Source organism: Triturus cristatus, chromosome 2_2 (assembly GCF_964204655.1).
Source record: "Triturus cristatus chromosome 2_2, aTriCri1.1, whole genome shotgun sequence".
In the NCBI taxonomy this organism is placed as follows: Eukaryota; Metazoa; Chordata; class Amphibia; order Caudata; family Salamandridae; genus Triturus; species Triturus cristatus.
Genome location: NC_140582.1, coordinates 67477447 through 67498331, shown reverse-complemented (window position 1 = coordinate 67498331; position 20885 = coordinate 67477447). Strand labels below are relative to the sequence as shown.

Sequence of the window (20885 nt, the reverse complement as noted above, 5' to 3'; positions counted from 1 at the left end):
TTAAGTGAGCTATTGCCCAGAGTCACATGATGCTGATCTGCCGCCGGTGCCAGGGATAGAACCGTAAGCCCTGCGCTCCAGAGTCAGTCGCTCTGACCGCTGTGCCACACCTCTCTCTCCACCTCTCTCCATTTATTGGTTCAGAATCAATGAGTGAGGCCCAGACTGGGCATTGGACAGGGAAGCAATTGGATCATGAGGGGATGCACCTTGCATGCTGTGGTCTCACACTTTTTTTTAATTTCTAGTGCATATTTTCTAGTCTAATATCTGGATGGCTAATGCACTGCGAATAGTGGTAATTTTTTTTATAATTCACAAAAGGAGGGACTGGGGCTTTTTTATAGATGAAATGGCAAAAAACAGAGTATTCACTTCCTAAGTAAGGCTGGGACTGAGGAAGAGAGAAGGGTTGTGTTCCAGATGCCAGGAGGTTGAAAGGACGACTAGGGGGATCGCTCCTATAAGGAGCAAGGGTCCTCACAGACCCCGGAAGGTGTCATGCTTCATCATCAGGCAGCTCCTCGTTGGGCCGGCGCTGCAATGCCCAACAGGCCCACGAAGGGCTCTTTGCCGTAGGTCTTCTCTTTTTGCCAAATGATGTCTGTTGGGTGGGAGCAAAAAAATTATGTGAGTTGAGACGGGAAAGTGCAAGTGAGAATTATGTTGATTCATGTTTTTTTCTCATTCGCTGTACATTAGGCCAAAAAATATGGTAGTGCCAGTCTGCTGTGTTATTCCGGCATTGGACACATCACACTGGCATCTGTATTTTCACTAACAATGGCTATTTGGGTGCTGGTGTCCTTATGAATATCCCAGACAGTAAATTATGAAACCCCTCGTTGGCCAGGTTTTCAGAAGTCAACTCCCTGAGTGAGATGGTGGCCACTGTCGAGTAGGGCCCAGCGAGGTTCCAAACTCCGATCAAGGGGGGTCTCTTGGCCATCATGCAGTGGCTGACCCGTGGCTGTCCCCACTGCTACAGGTGGTAGTTGCAAGGCTATGATCCACCCATAGCCAAAGTCCACAAGTGAAACGTTTTTCCAATCTTAAAGCAGCTTTGTTAAAGTCGTCCCAGAAGCACATGAGGCCTCATTACGATGTCGGTCGGAAAGGCTCCAAATGACATTCTGTTTGACCGAACCCTTGTCGGATGCCATGTTTCCAACTGACTTGGAAACCTTTCAACAAACCGATCCTGATACAAGGTAGTCGGTCGGTCATTCCGAATCGGTTCCGAACGCCGTTCGCATAGTCCAAGTCGGTCGAAGCCGAATCGTAGAGGTATACGGGCCGCGTTTCTGACCGACCGTATTCCAACAGCCGTTCCGACTCAGTCTGTCTGACACAGATTGTCTGTCGGAAACCGACTTTAGGGGCCTCTAGCACGCCCCCCCTTCACCCAGAAACCTACGGTTGGGGCCCGTGGGGATACCCATGGGTCCCCTCTTTCCAACCATGCACAGTGTGGCAGGCACCATCAGGTGCCCGTCATAGGGTGGAAGGTTTTCCGCACCCAGCCCTTTTTTCAATGGGCGCCTTTATTGTTCGTCAGAACACAGGCTCTCATTGAAGTTAATGGGAGTCCGACTGAACGGTGTTCGGAACCATCGTAATCGGTCGGTCGGAATGGTTTTCAGCCGCCATCGTAATAAGGCCCATTGTCTCAATCTTAGGTAGGTTATTGGAGATTTATCGCCTTACATCACCCAATATACTAAAGAAAAGAGCCTTTTTTCAGTTGAAAATTCCTTACCCTCAACGGCTTAAAGATCCATTTCTAAGGCACTATGGCACTGCTTCTATTTGAGACTTGGTTTCCCTGGACTTTTTAAAAACAGAATTAGTTGACTGAATACCTCACAACTAGCCATGTAGAGGATTCGGCTAATGAAGAATTTAGGAAGGAAAATACCACAAAACTGCCCAATAAATGCAAATACTTCTCTTTACAATAATTGTAACCAAGACAGAACTAAAAATTCCCAAAAGGAATTTCCCAAATCTGAAATGAGGAAATGAATGCTTATCAGACTCCATTCAAATTGTCACACATAGCAGATCTGTGTACAGATTGCTATGAGAGTGAGCAATTGTGCTCTGATATAGCATGAAATAATGCTGGTCTCTTGACAAGAATAGTAAAACTCGAAAGCAAACCATTAATTCTAAATGACCCATACAACACTTTCTAAATTCAAAGCAGGACGGCAGCATTAAAGGGTGGAGGAAATAAATAGAGGAGAAACAGGCTTATCGGACTTATGAGCATCAGGTTAAAGGCAGAATTTCCTATTAAAGCCCCCAATAGTGCTTTCTAATTTGTCCTCTATTTACCTCTCACCATCCCTTGTTATCCGTCTTCTGCTCAAACCCCCTTAAGCCTCCCTCTCTATCCTTTTGTACTTCTTGAATACCTTTCTGCTTATCTCTTTCCCTCTTTCTGTATCTCAGTAGTCTTCTTTCCTCTCTTTTAGCTTCTGTTTCCAAATCTCTCTACCTCTGCTTTTCATACATTTGCTTTTTTTTTCTCTCTAGTCTCTCTCGCACTCTTTGTCCCGCCCTCTTGTTCTCCTTTTCTGTCCTCTTCGCTCTCTGTCAGTTTTTCTCTCTGGCTGTCAAACTCTTCCCTCCTTGTTTCTTTATCTTCTGCTAACAAACCCTCCACTATTATCTGCACCACTTCTCTATACTGTTTACTCCATCTCTACTCACTTATTGCTCTCATTATTGCTGTGCAGTCCCCTTATTTTGTCCTCCTCAATATTCCTCTTATCTCCTCTCCCATTCCCTCTCTTCTCTCTCCCTTCCTCCACCTTGACTTAACTTTCTCTGCCCCGCTCTCCCTTTTATTTAAATATGTCATTCAGCCCTTCTCTTACTTGCAATCCATCTCCCAAAACGTCTTTCTCCCTCTCCAAAACCAATTTATCTTCCCTACCCTTGATGGTGTTGAAACTCTAATTAACTAATTGAGAGGGTCAATGTGCACGGGCGGGACCGTCTGAGTCTTTGTAAGACTTTGGGCCTGATTATGACTACTGCGGTCCGATGGACTGCCATAGCCAGGGTGGCGGTGCGGGCACTGCCGCACCAGCGGTCTGACCTCCCTATTATGAGTTTGGCGGTCAGACCACCAAAGGACTGCTGCAATCGCCGGGGATTCGTGATCCCTCAGTGGTGTTGCAGCGGTGTGATGCCGCAGTATGCTTGGCAGGGCCGCTGCAGCACCGCCAAGAATATTACAAGTTTTTCTGACCACCTCACTTTCAATGGTAGTGAGCTGGCCATTAAACGTGCAGCGGTGAGGAAACAAAGGGGGCCCTACAGGGCCCCTGTTGCCTCAGGGCCAAGGGGGTGCCTGCAGGGGAGCACATGTTATGCCCCCATGTATGCAGTCACCCCCTTTCCCGTATGGCATGGACATTACTGTCCATGGCATGCAGGAACGGGCTTTGGCGTTCCCATTGCTGTTCCTTTTTAATAGGCAACACTGTGGGAATGCCAAAGGACCCGCCTGCCAGACCAAAATATTAATTCCAATCTGGTGGGTGGCCAGCGGTCGAGTTTGGCAGTCCTGGAGCAGGGCACTGATGTGGCGGCCCACTCCAGGACCGCCAAATTCATAATCAGGCCCTTTGTAAAACTTAGTCCAAGGCTAATACACAAACCTGCACAAGATTCCAGGTTAAAACCTCATGGGCTTACTCAAAAATATGATCATTACAAGAAGACGGGAAAAAATTAGTTAATTAATTAGGTATCAGCATATACAAAGTAATGAAAGTATAACTCTGCAAGAGGACTAATATAAGGTCTGCCTCTGAAGGAAGCATAAGGAAAGACTAAATACAAATCAAATCAGCACAGTCTGACAGAGTATGCTGTATAAGCAAGTGCCAAAATCTAAGTGTAAGCCAAATAGACCAACAGAGTTTCTAAATAAAGACCCGAAAGAATGGGCTTTTCTCCAAAATGAAGTTGCTTTTATGTTTCAGGGTACAGAAGCCACACATATGTCATGGTAGTGTATGACATAACAGGGCTGGACTAGAAATGTTGCAAACACATAAACATTCAGTATTCTGGTAAACTAGATAATTCTAGAGACATCTACTTCCTAATGCATTTCATTGATTAGGTTGTTCATAACTAATTAAGGAAACACATTGACAGTGTATGTAACACCGCAATACAATGGCTTGTTCGGCTAATGAATGACACACACTGAACATTGACAGGCAACGTTGGAAAGTTATAAAATAAAGGAACATCCTGAACATTGTTTCCTCGAGAGAACACAGATATTACATTTTATGCATGTACAGACACCACAGTTGAGGCTTTATCCTCAGTGATTTTTCTGGAAAGGAAAGAAACACAAGCAGAGAGCGAGAAAAATGCTCACTCGCATTAAATAAACATGCCCTGTTATTCAGCAAATATGAATATCTATCAATACAAGTTGACTGTGACCTAGTGATACTCACTAAAACACATTTAAATTATGCATTATTTTCTTATATGTAAAAACCTGTCTACAGTGTTGCCACAGAAGTTCATCATTCTTGGAAGCCTGCATATGTAGCACATATACTACCAGCTCTAAGGATCGACATGGATTGGGGACCAGCATGCCGCAACAGTTTCTCATGGTTCCTACATTTGAAATGGTACCTCGATGCTGAGAACTGAGTTAGGAAGACATTTTGCCATTTTTAAATATGCAAGCAGTAACTTGTAACTGGCAAAAAAGAAATTAGCAGCCAGTGCCTAGCCTACCTGTTTTCAAACATAAACAAGCTAGACCAGCCCTAAAAAACTATTAAAAGTCCTTACACTTTGATGGCAAGCATTATATGTTCAATTAAAAATATTTGTTGGGATTTTAAATTAGAATTTGTTCTTGTAGATCCCTTTTCATTTTGCTTTACTTTTAAAACTGTTTCAGATACCCCCTTGACTTTTCTAGGATAACAAAAAAGGCAACCACTAAATCAGAAATGAAAGGTTATGTGTCAAGGAGTTTTTGTTTTGAGTATTATTTCTCATTCATCATTATGCTTTTTCATATAAGCATCAGATTCCTTCTGGTTCCAAAAATCCAACGCATGGTTTCATATGTATTGGTTATTTAAAACATTATAGATCACTGTCAGAAAAACTGTCTGGTGTGCATATGTTTTCTTTACTGTTTAATGTAATCAAAGCTTTTTACCATCCATTAGTGAGGGCAATTTAAGATAGTCCACTTAAGTAAGGACAAAGAAGAAGAGCCAGACCATCCTATAGTCTGCCATTAAAAAAGGAGCTTTTAGTCAACATGTTGACATTATGACGTAAGACATTTCTCCGACACATTAGCAAGCATAGATTTATTCAAGAAACAATGTGAATCTTTACCAGATCTCAAAATCTAATGCGTCCATGCTGTCCATGCCTAATTTCTCTGTGATGCCCATTGACTCTCCAGTCTTGGTTTTAATCTCTTGAACAGTAAACGTTCACATTGGGAAATGATATCTATTGCACCTCTCTGAAGTATATATATAATGTAATTCTGAGACTCCCCCAAAAGCTCCTTTCCTGGGAAAACTCATTGTGCTCTGCCTTTGGGTGTTATATGAGCTGGATGGGAAAGGAACAAGAAGGGTGCACGTTCAGCTTGCTAATGTTTAGACTAAAACTATATAAGTTCTGCCATTATAAGTTTCAAGACCACATGAGGGCCTTACGGTCTGTCTTTCATCCTTGCAAACTGTAAGTTGCAAGGATGGATAGAATTGTCTGATATTAAATAAGATGTGTTTGATTTTATACTCTAAAGATGCCTGCCATAATTTTGTCTAAATTGCATTATGTTTAGTGAATTTATAGAGCTGCAAAATATTGCAGCATTCCAATAATTTTGTTTTTCAAAACATGGCAAAAGAGAAAAATTCCTAAAAATAAACCTTAGTCTGTATGTTTTCAAGTCATTTTGAAGTCATTGTGCAATTGCATTTGATAAGTGTGAAATATTGCATATGTTATGTAGAGACCAAGAAGGCCATATAGTGAAATTACTTTATTGTGGTTAATCTCTCAAATATTGTTCCCTGCATGTGATGGTGGCTGTTGAGATAATTTGTTCCCATAGTGGTATATTCATCACTTATACATATAATAACTCCCCTTGCATCACTTTTCCCATCATTCCGCCAATGTTAAAATGTCCATTAAGTCATTTGCATCACATTGACTTACCATCACTTCATCCTTCAATCCTTAATCTCTAAAACAAAAATAAAGTTTCGTTCAATGCCATAATTTCTATTCTAAACCTAATGTCCAAACTAAATCAGACAAATATTACACATTTAATTCTATTTCAAATTTAAATTAAATATAATAATGTGGAATGTGAGTTGTACTCGTATATAACAACAGCAGCTAAACCTGTTATAAATTCTAAATACTCACAATATTAAATACATTAATCGAAAATAACATATGGAGCACAAACCCTAATGTTATTGAATTCAATTACTTTAGAATATGTTGCATGAATATTAAAGTTAATGAAATGAAAATATAATATTATAGGTAACCTTACCTCTAATACATGTTACATGCCTAATTATATTTATCTAAACATTAAAAACAAATTTAAATTGAGAACGACAATTGTAACTAATTGCACATATCTAATAGTAATTAAATTAAAATGAAATAACCAACTGTGACCATAACCCTAATTAATATTAAATAGCTTATCATGATTATATTTATTAAGGTAAAATTAATTAAATTAGTATGAAATAGGCACATGTTCAATTTTAAAAATATAGGGCCTAATTCTCAGTGGTATATTTACAAGTAGGTTTACTCATGTGTAGATCTGCTCCTACACTTACGCATAACTCTACCCTTTTTGCTCTTCAGCATTTCAAAGTGGAGATCTCCAGCGAGGTGTAGGCTTACAAGTCTTCCCCCACTCAAGTGAAATTACGAGTGTAAAGTTACTACAAGTAACGTTTCACCTGTTGGTGCGCATCTTTGCCTCCAAAGTGGAGATTTCTGTGAAGGAAAGTATAAAGAAGATTCTTTTTATTTATTTTTTTAAAGTATAGTATAAAACTAGTTTAAAATAATTAATATTAACCTAGAAAGAACAAAATATTATGTTACAGCACATAAAAGCCTCAAATGAAATGGGACTTAAATAATAACATAGTTAAAATATATTAATTTAATAATAAACAGTAAGTTAAAAAAATTAAATACCACCGATAACATTGTTATTTGATTAGCACTAAAGTGATCTATTTAAATATTATTTTTTATTTTTAAAAAGAAGTTAACATTGAATCAATGTATTTCTTAATCAAATATATAATTAAATTAAAAGCAGTAAATGATTCTACATAATGTTTATCACAATTAAATGTAGAACTAATTTAATGAATTAATTTAACATTGACATCTATGGAGTGTTACTTACATTCCCTGCCTCACTTCTTTTCTATGGGAGTGTGTTACAGCACCAGTGGGTGGCCATGTGTGGTGTTTGACTTAGTCCAAGGCTGGCCAGAAGTAAATGTACGCCTGTATTGACACTGTTAGGGCTGTAGTAACTTTAGAAGAGTTTTATGTTAATTACAGTGGTTTTCTGTTGGTATGTGTTCTAAATTAGCATGTTCCCCCGAAATCCCTCTTTATTTTCTCTTAACTCCACCTATTTTAGAGCAATTAATCCTCTTTTTCCCATCACTCACCTAGTCAGTTTGCGAATCAGGCCCATATTGTTATGTAGAGCATCTGGAAATAACAAATTTTCTTTAAGGGGTTTTCATGACATTGAAAACAAGGAGAGGAGAACTTGCGCAGCTACCGTTCACTTTTTCTTGCATCGTACTATTGCTCTTACTCTACTTTGAATTATACATTTACCAGGTGAAATAGAACAGCAGATTAGGGAAATTAGCTATACTTTTGCATCCCAGGGGTGCTCATGCATACTTTAGGTTTTCCAGAAGAATGAGTAAATATGACAAAAACACAAAGACACCAGAATTATTTGTCATAAAGAATATTATAATGTGTCAATTTCTTTATCACAGGGCATACAGACCTGGCAGTAGTTTCATTCAGTGTGAAAGAAGAGGAAGATACATATTTCATGAAGCACCCTGATGTGGAGAAAAGCGAAAATATAACCCATACGCCAAGTGAGTAACTAGTGCTAGAAGTAGGGAAAACAACTGTGCAAGCAGCACACTGTCGCAACAGTATATCTAAGGTATTTGTAGAGGATCTTTATCTTCCTCTTTGTTCCCTGCCTCCCTCCCGCCTCCTACTTGCATCATCCGCTGTATGTCCTTTTCTCAGATGTTCTAGATTTCTGAGCCTGGCTTGGCTTGCAGCATACTGTCATTTTAGATCATAAAATCATCATAAATCTTTGGGGCCTGAGAATCTTGTCAGCTGAAACCTGCGATTGGGAAATAACATAAACCACAAAATATACAACTACAGGGTTTGCAGTGACATGGGAGATCAGAAAAAGAGTAAGTAACGGTAATGTTCACACTAATGGGCACAACCAATAGATGTTGATACTACTTTTTACATTGAGACCACAGCACATACTTGTAGCTTGGTAAATTAATGTGATGGATGAATAGAAGTGTCTGCAACTTGCAGCTCCTAAGGTAAAATCCCAGAATAATAACCAAACCATTTATGTGACTGCTGGTTAGGGGTATGGATAAAGCGAGTTACATATTCAAAGTAGAATGATATATCTGAGTGGGTTTATATACCTGTTAGAAAGATCTGTGTTTAACTTGCAAGTCAAAGGCTCCAGTTCTGAAAAGATAGCTGAGTGGTGTATTGCCCATGCTGCACATCATTTGTAGTCTGAAGATCACATCCCAGTGCTAGTAAGATTTTCATGTAGATTATTGCAAAATGGGTAACCAAAATACTATTATCTGTATATTTCAAGATTATTATGCAATACTTTATCAAGGTGATACTTTACCTACTTCAGTACAGATATCATCTTATTGTATCACTATTAACTATCCCTGGATAACCAGAGTTCAACAAATGCTATTGAAAACTCTGTCACAAAACAGGATTTAAAAGGTTATCCCTAGTATACCCAAAGGCACTAAGTCTGGCTGGACTCTATCCCTTTAGATTTCTATAAAGTTTTCTCTAGTAATCTGGCATATTATCTATTACTATTGTTTAATTCGCTCACTGCAGAGGCTTCTCTTTCATGAAACCAATATAGGTTTTTTTTTTAATGAAAAGAAAATATTTTAATTGCTGAGGTCATAGTGACCTATTGTTTTTAGGAATTGTGTTTCAAAAATATATATAAAAATACTTGCCAACAGACTTCCGCTGGATTGGAGAATGGGTTTATCCCATGAAACACAGCTTTGTTCCTTCGCTAGATATTACTGATCAAACAAATATGGCTACAGCAATTGTTGGTATTGAGACAGTCACAGGTAACCCAACAGGGATGATAATGCTTGATGCTGAGAAGGACTTTGTTAAGGTCACCTGGCCCCTTTTATGGCACGTTTTACAAGGTTTTGGCTTTGGTATACTGCTTCTACCCAGTAACAAAGGTCTCTATTTTGAACTACTTAGGAATTATGGTAACCAAATTTTCTATTCACTGGGAGGCACGTCAAGGATGTCCTCTTTCTCCCTATCTGTTTGCTTTGTGTCATGAACCCTATCTAAAATATCTACAACTGAATTCAGGCATTCCATCTTTGGTATTTAATAAAGTATACCTTAAGCCAGCTGCGTAAGCAGATACTGCAATCTATACCTATAATCTATTTATGGTTCTGCCAGCCATCAAGTAGGAGGCAAAAACTTTCAGTGAAGTGTCCAGACATAATTTAACTCATAATAAAAAACACATTTTACACCAAATGTTTGTAGTCTGGACATTTCCACTGCTACTTACTTGGGTGTTAAATTGTCATTCAAAATAGAGGAGATGTTTAAGCTCTATCTCGATTCCTTGCCAAAATGGAATAGGTTTCCAGTAGGAATTATGGGAAGAGGCAATGTAATCAAAATTACAATACTGCCTAAACTTTTATTTTTGTTTCGAGCATTAAAACTGCTAGTGCGCTCTAATGTTTTTAATAAGATTATTTCTGTGGTGTCTTGCTTCATAAGGCAAAATAAAAATCCCTGAAGGGCTATTCGATTTTTACAACTACCACTCCACAAGGGACAATGGCTCTCACTTGTTTTAAATGTTGTTATTGTTCTGCTTTTTGCACTAGATTATCAGTACTATTTGGTCTAAATAAAACTCAGTGGTCATTTTGGGCTAATGATTTATCTCTATCTATTGACTTTTTCGATCCCTCATATTTTAAAAGAACAGGCTTCAAGACCCTCACCGTACATGCCCATATTTGGTCTTCAAATACATAAAAGCTAGAAATCCCAAAAATGTACCAAGTATATTTCCTTCCGGCATAAATCCTTATTGATTTCAATATGTCTTTGTCCATCAATGGTCTAGGTTCACTCTGCAATATATTGACCAACTCTATGATGGCTCAACTTTTCATTCCACTAAATATTCAGTTTGAACTACAGGATTTGTTAAATAGCAATGTTTTTTTTTTACAAATATCCTGTACCTAAACTTAAATCTTGAAGTATTCATATATTTAGATCTTCTTTGCACAACAGTTAGCAGAGATTTTTTCTTTGGAACCTACCGTTGATTTTTGGCGAGACTGCCAGACAGTATCCATCATCTGGAAATAGATGGCCAGAGAAAGCAGAAGAAGGCAGCACAATAAATGAAAGCATTAAAAGTACTGTACTATGTTTGGAGATAAATCTCTTTGTGTCTCAGGTCGTAAGGTCCATCAATATAAGCTTAATCAAGAGTTGTATTATAGACATAAAAAGCTTCCCTCCTGGGGCCTTAGTGAGGATTCCCAGTGTTTTCACTGCTCTGCCACTGCCGCATATACAGTCCATATTAATATTCATTGTACTAAAACCCAGAACTACTGGTCTCAAGTGTTTCAAGAAATAAGCAAATTAATTAGCGTTCCATTCCAGCCATCTATAAAACTAATATTGCTTGGTCTATCTTTGGCTATCCCAATCAGATATCAGGATATTATGGAGCCTATTCACAAACTACGTTTTGTAGTAATTTCCGTAGTGCTACAGCAATACTTTTTAGAAAATGCTATTCACTAATATGTGTGTGGAGGTCTGCGCCTCACCTATCTTCTATTGCACGTGTGCATATTTTTTGCCTCTCCTCCGTCCCACCCTCGTTTAGACATAGTGTGTTCTGGTTTAATGCCTCCTTTTTGTTATTTTGTACCTCTTGTATTGTCATGCCAGCCAATTGCTACATCCTGCTTTGTCATATGCCTTTCCCCTTGTTATAGTATCCACTCGCTCAGGCAGCTTCTTTCTTCTGTGTTCATTGTGGGACAGGCACCTGCTCCTTAATCAGCCTCTTGCAGTCTAAAATGGTGGCTAGCAGGATCTGCCATCTCCAGTGGATCTAGGCCCCACTGTTCTATTTCATTCATTAATACTTTGCAAACTCATACAACCCTGTGTCTGTTATAACACAGTCAGTTTCTCGAAGCCCATGCACATGGTTTGTCAGTCTTTCTCAAGAACCCCTTTTACATTGGCTGCACTAATCTGTGTTACACAGCTCGCAGTTCCAGTTGCCTCCTCTAAACTCTGGGCATCCACTCTCAATCATAGTTATGTCTCAGTTATCACACTTTTCACAACAAAGGCACTCTGTATTGCTCCAGTGTGTATGCTCTTTGGATTTTCCTATTGGGCCCCATAAACATCGTGCCAAAGAGATAACAGAAACGGGGGTGGTGAGCATTGGAGAGGGAGTTACTTTATTTGACTAGGGTCCCACACCTCATTTGGCTCAATATTCTGTCCACCTACTCATAAGTGTGGGACATCAAGAGCCAGGCTGAGTAACTCTGATCTTTTGCAGCCTTTTCGATTGCATGCTGAACATGCCCACATGTTGAAGATTTTGGGTGAGCTGGGAAAGGGGTGGGTGGGGTGGTCTGAAAGCACGTTTTAGGGGATTATTTCTCAACAGTACTAAAAACAGGCTTTTTCAAAGCCATTAGCTCTTGCTGTTGGTTTTGCCACTGCTTTTTGCAGTACTTTTAAGCAACGGCAAAAGCAAAAAAAAAACAATTATTGCCATCTTGTCAGTGCTGAACAGCACCACTAAATAAAAATGCAGAGATAAAGAAGCTGGAGATTCTAGGTGATTTGGTGCTTTATTTTGTTTATTACATGTCCCCCAGTTCTTCCCACTGTAAAACATCAGGTAGTTTTAATAACCCGAGTTCTCAAACCTCTATTTATATTTAACTAGAGTGGAACGAACAATGTAGGACTCTGGTAGGACTGTGACACATACCAATTGCATTACTATTGCTATGAGAGCAATACTGGCCTGAAGAAGCCCATATTTGGGTGAAACGTGTTAGTTGCATTTGATTGTTCTGTTCTTAAGGTGAAAGAAAAGAAATAAAAGAACATACAAGCAATAACAGGCTTGTTGCGTACTTAAGAAAGAACTTTGGACTCAACCTCATGTTTCATATTTTGCCTCTCATCTTTGTGTTTTCAGCTTTAATTATATGACGGGAAAATATAAAAGATTTTAAGTAAATACATAAAAGTACATACTGCAACTCAGCACCAAGGGACAAATATGCACTGTAGCAGTAGTCAAAAGGCATGCACAATATTTCTTTGGAGCATCTATGGGCTTTGCCAGATTTTTCAATGATCTACTATATCCCAATAGACTTGAATTTTTTCCCTCTGGAAGATGAAAGGATGAGTTTGCTCTGACAGAATTGAAGGTCTGATCTCAGGTTACATATGAATCTGCGGCAAAGGTATAAATCAACTGCACTATACGTTACCGACTGCCAGCCGGGATCTACTATAAAAAGAATGTGTCTTTTCATGCAGTCTTAAACCACATGTTAAACTCCTTGCTTCTAATTTTCTCTGGTGGATTGTCAATAGGAAGAAGGGTTGCATCTGTGCAATGAGATCACATCTGACAGGAGACCTTGCTTAAAAAAGGTTGCAGACTGATGTTTTACAGTGGAAGGAACTGGGGGACATGTAATAAACTTGATAAGTGCCAAATCACCTAGAATCTCCTCCATCTTTTTCTCTGCATTTTTATTTAGTGGTGCTGTTCAGCGCTGGCAAGACGGCAATAACATTTTTTTGTTGCTTTTGCCGTTGCTTAAAAGTACTACCAAAAAGCAGTGGCAAAACCAACAGCACTGACTTTGTGTAAGTACCTGCAAAGCTGAAACATCCTACTATGTTGTCATCTTGGAGTAGGATATAAGAGACTGATACTGAATCTAACTTGGCAATTACTTCTTTCTACCTTGCTTGTTCTGCAGCTGGGAAGGTAGATCCTGGGTCGAGGAGTGACCGAGGAAGCAATCCTCTAAGCCCTGCCCCAGCTGCCACCACAGGAAGCTGGAGGGCTGATTTCTCAGCGAGTGGGGTGTTGTATGAGCATGTTGTTGGCGGCCATTCATAAGGGGACCACTGCTCCCGTATTCTCTAGCAACAAATGGCTTTGTGCTCTGCATAGACAGGCGACCTATGCCCCCAATGGCCATATTCATCTGCATTTTCTTTTGCCAGACAGATGTGCAATTCCAGATGAAGAGACGCAGGAAAGAAAAAGTCGATGCCAAGGAGAGAACCCACTCACAGCTCCAGGAAGTGAGTCAAGGAGGCTAACCAGAAAACAAAGACATTGGGGGCAGAAATAATTTTCTGTCTTGCTGTTTTTTTCTCTCATAATGTCCTCATGGTAAAATAGCAAGGAAATGGAGTGCAGGGTGTAGTGCTCACATATACTACGACCTGAAAGCACTTCAAGCTGTTATCTTGCCCATGCCCCCTATGATACCTAGTTTTCAATCTCAACTGCAGTATAACATATATAAACCTTTTGCCATTTTGAGTCTATGCAACCGAACATTTCAGAAGGAGCTGATTGGCTTTATTTACTTAAGTATTTTAAATCACACCAACATTCCACCTTTCAGCCACTTCAAGGCAATTTCCAATACAGTTGTGTAGCTGGTGGTGGATATAATTTGGTAGTTATGCCTTGTTGGTGTCCTCAGCCAATGGGTGAGGTTTGAAAGGATTCATGCTGGTGATAGAATAAAGGTCCGTAATATGGTGTTGATGTGGAAGTCACAGTATATATAGTTTCTACTGGTAGGCTACATTTGGAGACTAACCATACTCGTTTCTGTGTCTGTAGGCTTCTGTCCTCAGTCCTGTCACTGACTAACAGTTCCCTTTGAGCAGCTTCCCAAAAACTAGATAATGTAGCTATTTTGTACCTTGTTCAAATGTGTTTGCCTAATACCAGTAGTACCAGCTTCATTAACGCTGACTGGGGGTAGACTTTGTTGTAATGTCTCCTCACCTTTTAGGTATAGCATGACGGACTCGCATACAGGAAGCAAACTCTTCCTGCTGTCTGTGAAAGTTGACTCCTCATCTTTCACAGACAGCATGATGGGCTTGCATGTGAGATGGAGGAGGTACCACTCCATGCATGCCATGTCTGGAAGATAAGTTGAAGCACTGACCTTGATTCACACAGGATACATACCTGTGGCCTCCCACCAGAAAAGTCATTTGGGGCCTCATGTAGGTAGCATACCAGTTACCACTTCTAAAATACCGAACGATACCGAATCGGTATTTTAGAAGTGGTAACTCGTATGTAGGTAATGAGTCGGTATTTTTTACCGATTCGTTACAATTCGGTAATTACCGAATCGGTATTTACCGATTCGGTAATGAGGCATACCTTCCCATTGAGGGGAAGGTATGCCTCATTACCGAATCGGTAAATACCGATTCGGTAATGGTGGAGAAAATGCAAGGGTGGCAGGGTGTCACATTGACACCCTGTTGCACCCCTGATTCGGCCATGTGTGCACATGTGGCACACATACATGCCCTAAGGGCATGTATGTATGCCACATTGCACACTGCTACGCGCTTCCAAATGCATACACACATACATGAATTATTTACCACCAACTAAAAGTTGGTGGTAAATACCGACTCATAAACACACACACACACTCCCCCTACATATCATTTCTGAAATCGGAATTTACCGATTCGGTAAAACTACCGAATCGGTAAAATTACCACATCGGTAACGTTACCGATTCGGTAATTTTACCGATTCGGTAGTTTTACCGATTCGGTAAATTCCGATTTCAGAAATTGACCCCCTACATACCAATAGCCAATATACCGGTCGGTAACGGTATAATTACCGAAAATCGGCCGTTACCGACCGGTATATGGCTACCTACATGAGGCCCTTGGTGTTGTATATCGCATCTTATTCTTACTCTTTTCAATACATATTTACATAGGCAGGGAGGGAATGGTCCTGATGAATGCAGCTGCACCTCTATGAGAGCATTTGTCTAAGGCAGAAACATGTCGACCTCTCTCTCCAGGTGAATTGAATCCCCAGCTTTTTATTCTGCCCACTAGGGACAACAATAAAACTTCAGTCCACCAAGAGTCTTTTTTAATCCTGCTTTCTTCTTCTCTTAATTCCCCTCTGCACCTCTGATAGATCTCAACCACACCTCTATAGTAGGGACTTAGGCATGTGTTACAATCTCCTAAGGGCTCCGATAAGATTGTAGACCACTGCGGTTTTTCTCCAAATGCCAAAATGAGGTGGGACACTGTAAAAGCATGCCATCTCTGGGTTGTTGAGGGCTTCCATCGTAAAAGAAAGGCTCCTTTCTTAGCAACAAAGCAACACACAATGTAGCTGCACACCAGGAGTATTAGTGTTATCTGATCCCTCGGTGGTCATGTTCGCGATATATAAAACTTTATAAATAAATAAATACGTGTATGTATGTTTACAGGACATACTTTGTGGCGTAGTCCCTCATTTTCTCTTTAGTGCTTATGAATGGGTATACAAATGGCATTTTGAAATTAACTAGTTATATTCTACTGCAGGATTCCCCTTTCATAGGAATGAGATAGAGACAAGTTTAAGAGAACATCTTGGCAAAGAAAAAGAAGAAAGCAGCAGGTCTATGAAGTCAGGTAAGCTGCATAGCCTTGCAATTCTTCTTAACTCAGGACAATTTAGAAATAAATTGGTGATCGAAACACATATAAAAAATGTGCCTAAGGCCCAATTCACAAAGCTTCCCTTGAAAATTAGGATTTGTACTTATTGTAGATTGGGATCTATTATGTGAGTACATTTTGGTATTTTCAGAAAAATTCTGAAGATTACCTTAAATATGGATGGAAATCAACACAAGCTGAAGCTTTCTGTGTGTGATTTTCTAGTGATTTATTCTCTTTGAGGGCAATCCCCAGAAGTACACATCACAAAAACATATACATTGTAATGACTTTTTTGTCTGCAGGGAAATTATTTTTCCCTGTGGGGAAAAAAACTTTCCTCTGCATGCTCATGGATTAATTGGGCTGTTACCTTCATTTTGCTACCGTGGAAAGACACTTATTCTTGTCATATAGAGGACCATTTTTACATGGGTTTCTAGTGTGGGAATTTGTTCACATAATTTTTGTGAATATCTACCAAATTCATTGTTTGTAAGGGTTACTGTGTTTTTCCAAAGCCATCCCTACTCCCAGCTCTCAATATATAACTGGTGAGGGTGACAAACCCACTATATTGAACAGTCTCCTACTGTTATGCTAATTATAATACTGTCAATCAGAAGATGGAATTTCTGACCACAAGTGCCTTTTTAGTGCATAGATAGGTGCACAGATCTTTGTAAATCAGGTCTTTAGTAAGTGCAATGAGGGAATGAAACTGGGAGTTAGCCTTTTTCCACCTCTGACCTATTGCATGATTCCTCCATCTAACTTGCACTCCAGTTTTTTCCTGATGTCTATGTTTTTATGAACTGTATTGCAAAAGTCTTTTCTTTCTAACGCTAGGCTACAGTCAACCACTGCCAGCAAAAGGCAGTTTCTTGCAATCACAATGTAATTGGTTAAAGAATGTACAAGACACATTTTGGAAGGACATATAAAGATTTGTTAGCTAAGTCAACAGATTATAAGACAAAATATTAAAGGACACGTCTTTGTCAGGACTACAATTAGGGCTCCTTTACCATGACACCATATAGTTACTAACTTGAATGTGTTTTTTAACAGTGCCTCATGTTACTCCAACACTTCCCTCGATCTGCATTAATGAAGAGGGTGAGACCTATCCAATCGAAATCAACCGCATCAGAAAAAGAGAAAGAATTATTGGTCCTACAAGTGAGTAAATAAATCCTGGCTATTTGTGAAGGGGCTTGCCTGATGTCTTAGGCTCTACTAAAGTTCCAACAACCAATTTAGGCTCTCAGTTACTCCAGAAAGAAGCACATTTATGGGTCTGGCTATTATGTTTAACCAGCACCCACACTTTACTCAGGTTAGATCATATGGAAGTTGTTTTGTAAGCTGACTAGAGGAACATTGACTGTTATGTCACATTCTTGATGATTTCAGCATAGTTTGAGGGAAAGACAATTTCCCATTGAGATAGAAGCAGAGAGGTGTTGGCCATCTTGCTGGTATGTCCAGACCCATAGTCTAAGAACAGTAGAGTGCAAAATTGGGGAACCAGGCCGATAAATCTGTCCCTGTTACAGAGCTGGTGGTGAATGTTTGTAACAACATATATTGGTTGTCTTCTAGACATTGAAGTTGTGAGGCTTCCTGAGAAAAAGATCAATGCCATGGTTAGGCTGGCGAGCTCTCTTTGTATAACTGTTCAGACCACAGTAACATGTTGTTCTAGCTGTTTCAGCGATTGTAGAATTAAATCTGTAAAGCTGTTTAGAGTAGAGAGAATGATTTTCGAACAAACGCCTTTGATGCTTATCACATTAGGTGTGTACTTAAAGGAATGGATGCAAATGTTTTTTTCCTGGAGAGAATTTTGTACATGCAGCTTTCACTACGCCCTGCGGTGAACTACTGTAAAGTAGTTCAGTTTTGCTGGAAGAATCTTTAGGAAAGGTTACTTCCTTCCTACAGCATCTGTTAGAAATTGGAGTAATTGCCACTGCATGGAAATAGGATAATCTACTGATTCCTACTAGCTATGTGTGTGCAGTGCTACAAATAATTTCCTTTGTACATTAAATGCTGCACACAAGTCAGGTCAAAAGACTCATCAGTTGTGTGATACATGAATACTGGTGCAATTTTCAGTACGTTTGCACTGGTGATAAGTGTGAAATAACTCATATGAATACAGTTATGTACAAGTGGTGAGGGAAGTATGTACAGTGGGAAGCTTAATTTGTTTAAAACAAAATGTTGTGAAAGGATCATTGTTCCACTTGTGCTTGTGGGTGCCCCTAGTGGGCAAATCCATGGTTCATCGTCAGGGACTGCTCACAACTTGATTGAGAGCAACTGTGATAAATTAGTAAAAAGAGGGTATGTACAGTTCCCTAGAGGGAGTCTAAGAGTCAACAGCAACTGTAGTTGCAAAATTGTTTGGAGCTCCACAATTAATATGAATGAGTTATATAACACATGAGCAATCACGAGGACTTGACCACATAATTCTGAGGTCATGCACTGACAGGTGCTGTCAACAGCTCAATCCAATGTCTGGTTGTAGTTTGTGAAGGTGCAGAATGTTCAAGGTCCAGAATTCTCACCTCACTTCCACACAGATGATAATCTTTATGAGGGCGGTGCTTAAGACAATCCTCCTCCTCAGAGGGTCATGTATATTCAGAAATTGATTCTGATGTTAGGCTACCACCTAAGACGAAGCTGTGTCGAATGCTCGTCAGGTCGGTGTTTGAGATTTGCTGAAACTCTTCTTAATTATTTTTATCGTTTTAAGCTTACCTGTCATTTCTGATTTTAATCGCTGATTGCTATTTGCACAATAACTTATTTTCTGATCCTGCACTTTACATATTGCTGCTCATCTATTCCACAAGCCGTGTTATCACGTGGCCGGAAGGGGGAATTAGTCAAAGCTCACCGCCATTTTGACTGTTAGCGGTTAGCGCTCCAGTGGTTGGACAGATTTCGGCATAAATCCCACGCTGTCGCAAACGCGCAGCGCTACCACCTAAGACGAAGCTGTGTCGAATGCTCGTCAGGTCGGTGTTTGAGATTTGCTGAAACTCTTCTTAATTATTTTTATCATTTTAAGCTTACCTGTCATTTCTGATTTTAATCGCTGATTGCTATTTGCACAATAACTTATTTTCTGATCCTGCACTTTACATATTGCTGCTCATCTACTCCACAAGCCGTGTTATCACGGGGCCGGAAGGGGGAATTAATCACAGCTCACCGCCATTTTGACTGTTAGCGGTTAGCGCTTCAGTGGTTGGACAGATTTCGGCATAAATCCCACAATGCCGCGAACGCGCAGCGGACACGGGCAGCGGGCGCGCCGAAGGCAAGCCCGTCTGCGCCCGTCTGCGCTAAGTCCGGGCTTAGGGCCATTTCCCCTGGTTCTCCTTTATCCATTGTTAGAAGCTATTCCAGGGAGGAACTGCTGAGCTGGGACCCGAAAGGGGGCAAGGCCAGCTGCACTCGGGTTAACCCTGACAGTATCAGAGGATTGCGGGTTGAGCAATGCCACAAATGTCACAACACATTGACTGTGGAGAATTCTGGCAGTATAGAGGGCAAAATTCTCAGTGGCAGGATTGGTTTATTTGATCATGAGCCTCTGAAATGTCTTCTTCTTAACGTTAGGTCTTTAATTAAGCATGGTATAGAATGCGCTTTATTCATGGAAGACTATAACATCAAATTAGCCCTCATAACGGAATCCTGGACTAATGAAACGTCCGGCCCTGATCTTTTTAATGCCATTCCCTCCGGTTTTCTATGTTATACACTTGACAGACCTACCAAAAGAGGAGGTGGACTGGCAGTGAAATGTCATGAAACTCTAAAGCCCACCTGTACTAAGGCCTCCAATCTGGCTTGTCAGGCAGTGTCTATTAACATGCAAATATCAGATCATGACACATTTGATGCCATTCTTCTCTATCGACCCCCAGGGTCCAAGGGCAGGTTCATAGATTCGATTGGTACACTATTGGAGGAAGGGTTGTGTAATAAGTCTCTTACGGTGATGGGAGACTTTAACTTTCATCTTGAAGATCTTACCAACACTGATAATATCAAATTGCAGCAGATATTTAGTGGTGGGGATCTCAAGACAGATCCCACTCACTCTGCAGGACATATTCTGGATGGGATCTTCTCAAACAATCCCTGCCTTACCTATACCAAAACAGTTCCACTCACATGGACGGATCACGCGGCGATTCTTTTTGATTTTAAACTAACTAATCGTCATTCTTTCAGATCCTCCACTAAGGTGGCCACAACCATTAGGGACTGGAAAAACATTGATAGATTAGAACTGGGGAACTTGTTAAAAGTTTCACGGCCTGCTCCATCATTTAATGTCGAGTTAGATACAAACTTTTATACGGAATGGATAGATTCTGCCTTTCGGAAACTAGCGCCAGGCAAACAATGTATCCTTAAACGGACAGTGCCATCTGCCCCTTGGTATTCTGAAAATCTAAAAAAACAGAAACTTGAATGTAAAAAGCTTGAACGTAAGTGGAGGAAAAGGTAAGATATTTATGACAGAGATCTATAAATTATGTCTCTCCAAATATAAAAAATTGCTTTTGGAAACAAAGAAAATATATTTTGGAGATCAAATTAGGAAG

General features: G+C 40.0%; 1 protein-coding gene across 3 annotated transcripts in view; it reads left to right on the top strand.

Annotated features, from left to right (window-relative positions):
- The window catches only part of LOC146861851 (uncharacterized), an 84608-nt gene that overhangs the window by 49946 nt on the left and 13777 nt on the right, over positions 1 to 20885 (top strand). For 2 of the 3 annotated variants that reach the window (XM_085641014.1, XM_085641016.1), the window contains exons 7-10: positions 8106 to 8213; positions 13741 to 13821; positions 16126 to 16215; positions 17314 to 17424. In XM_085641014.1, the coding sequence (XP_085497140.1) occupies positions 8106 to 8213; positions 13741 to 13821; positions 16126 to 16215; positions 17314 to 17424 (390 nt within the window). The remainder of the gene's footprint in view (positions 1 to 8105; positions 8214 to 13740; positions 13822 to 16125; positions 16216 to 17313; positions 17425 to 20885) is intronic. The other variant, XM_085641015.1, reaches the window with a different exon arrangement.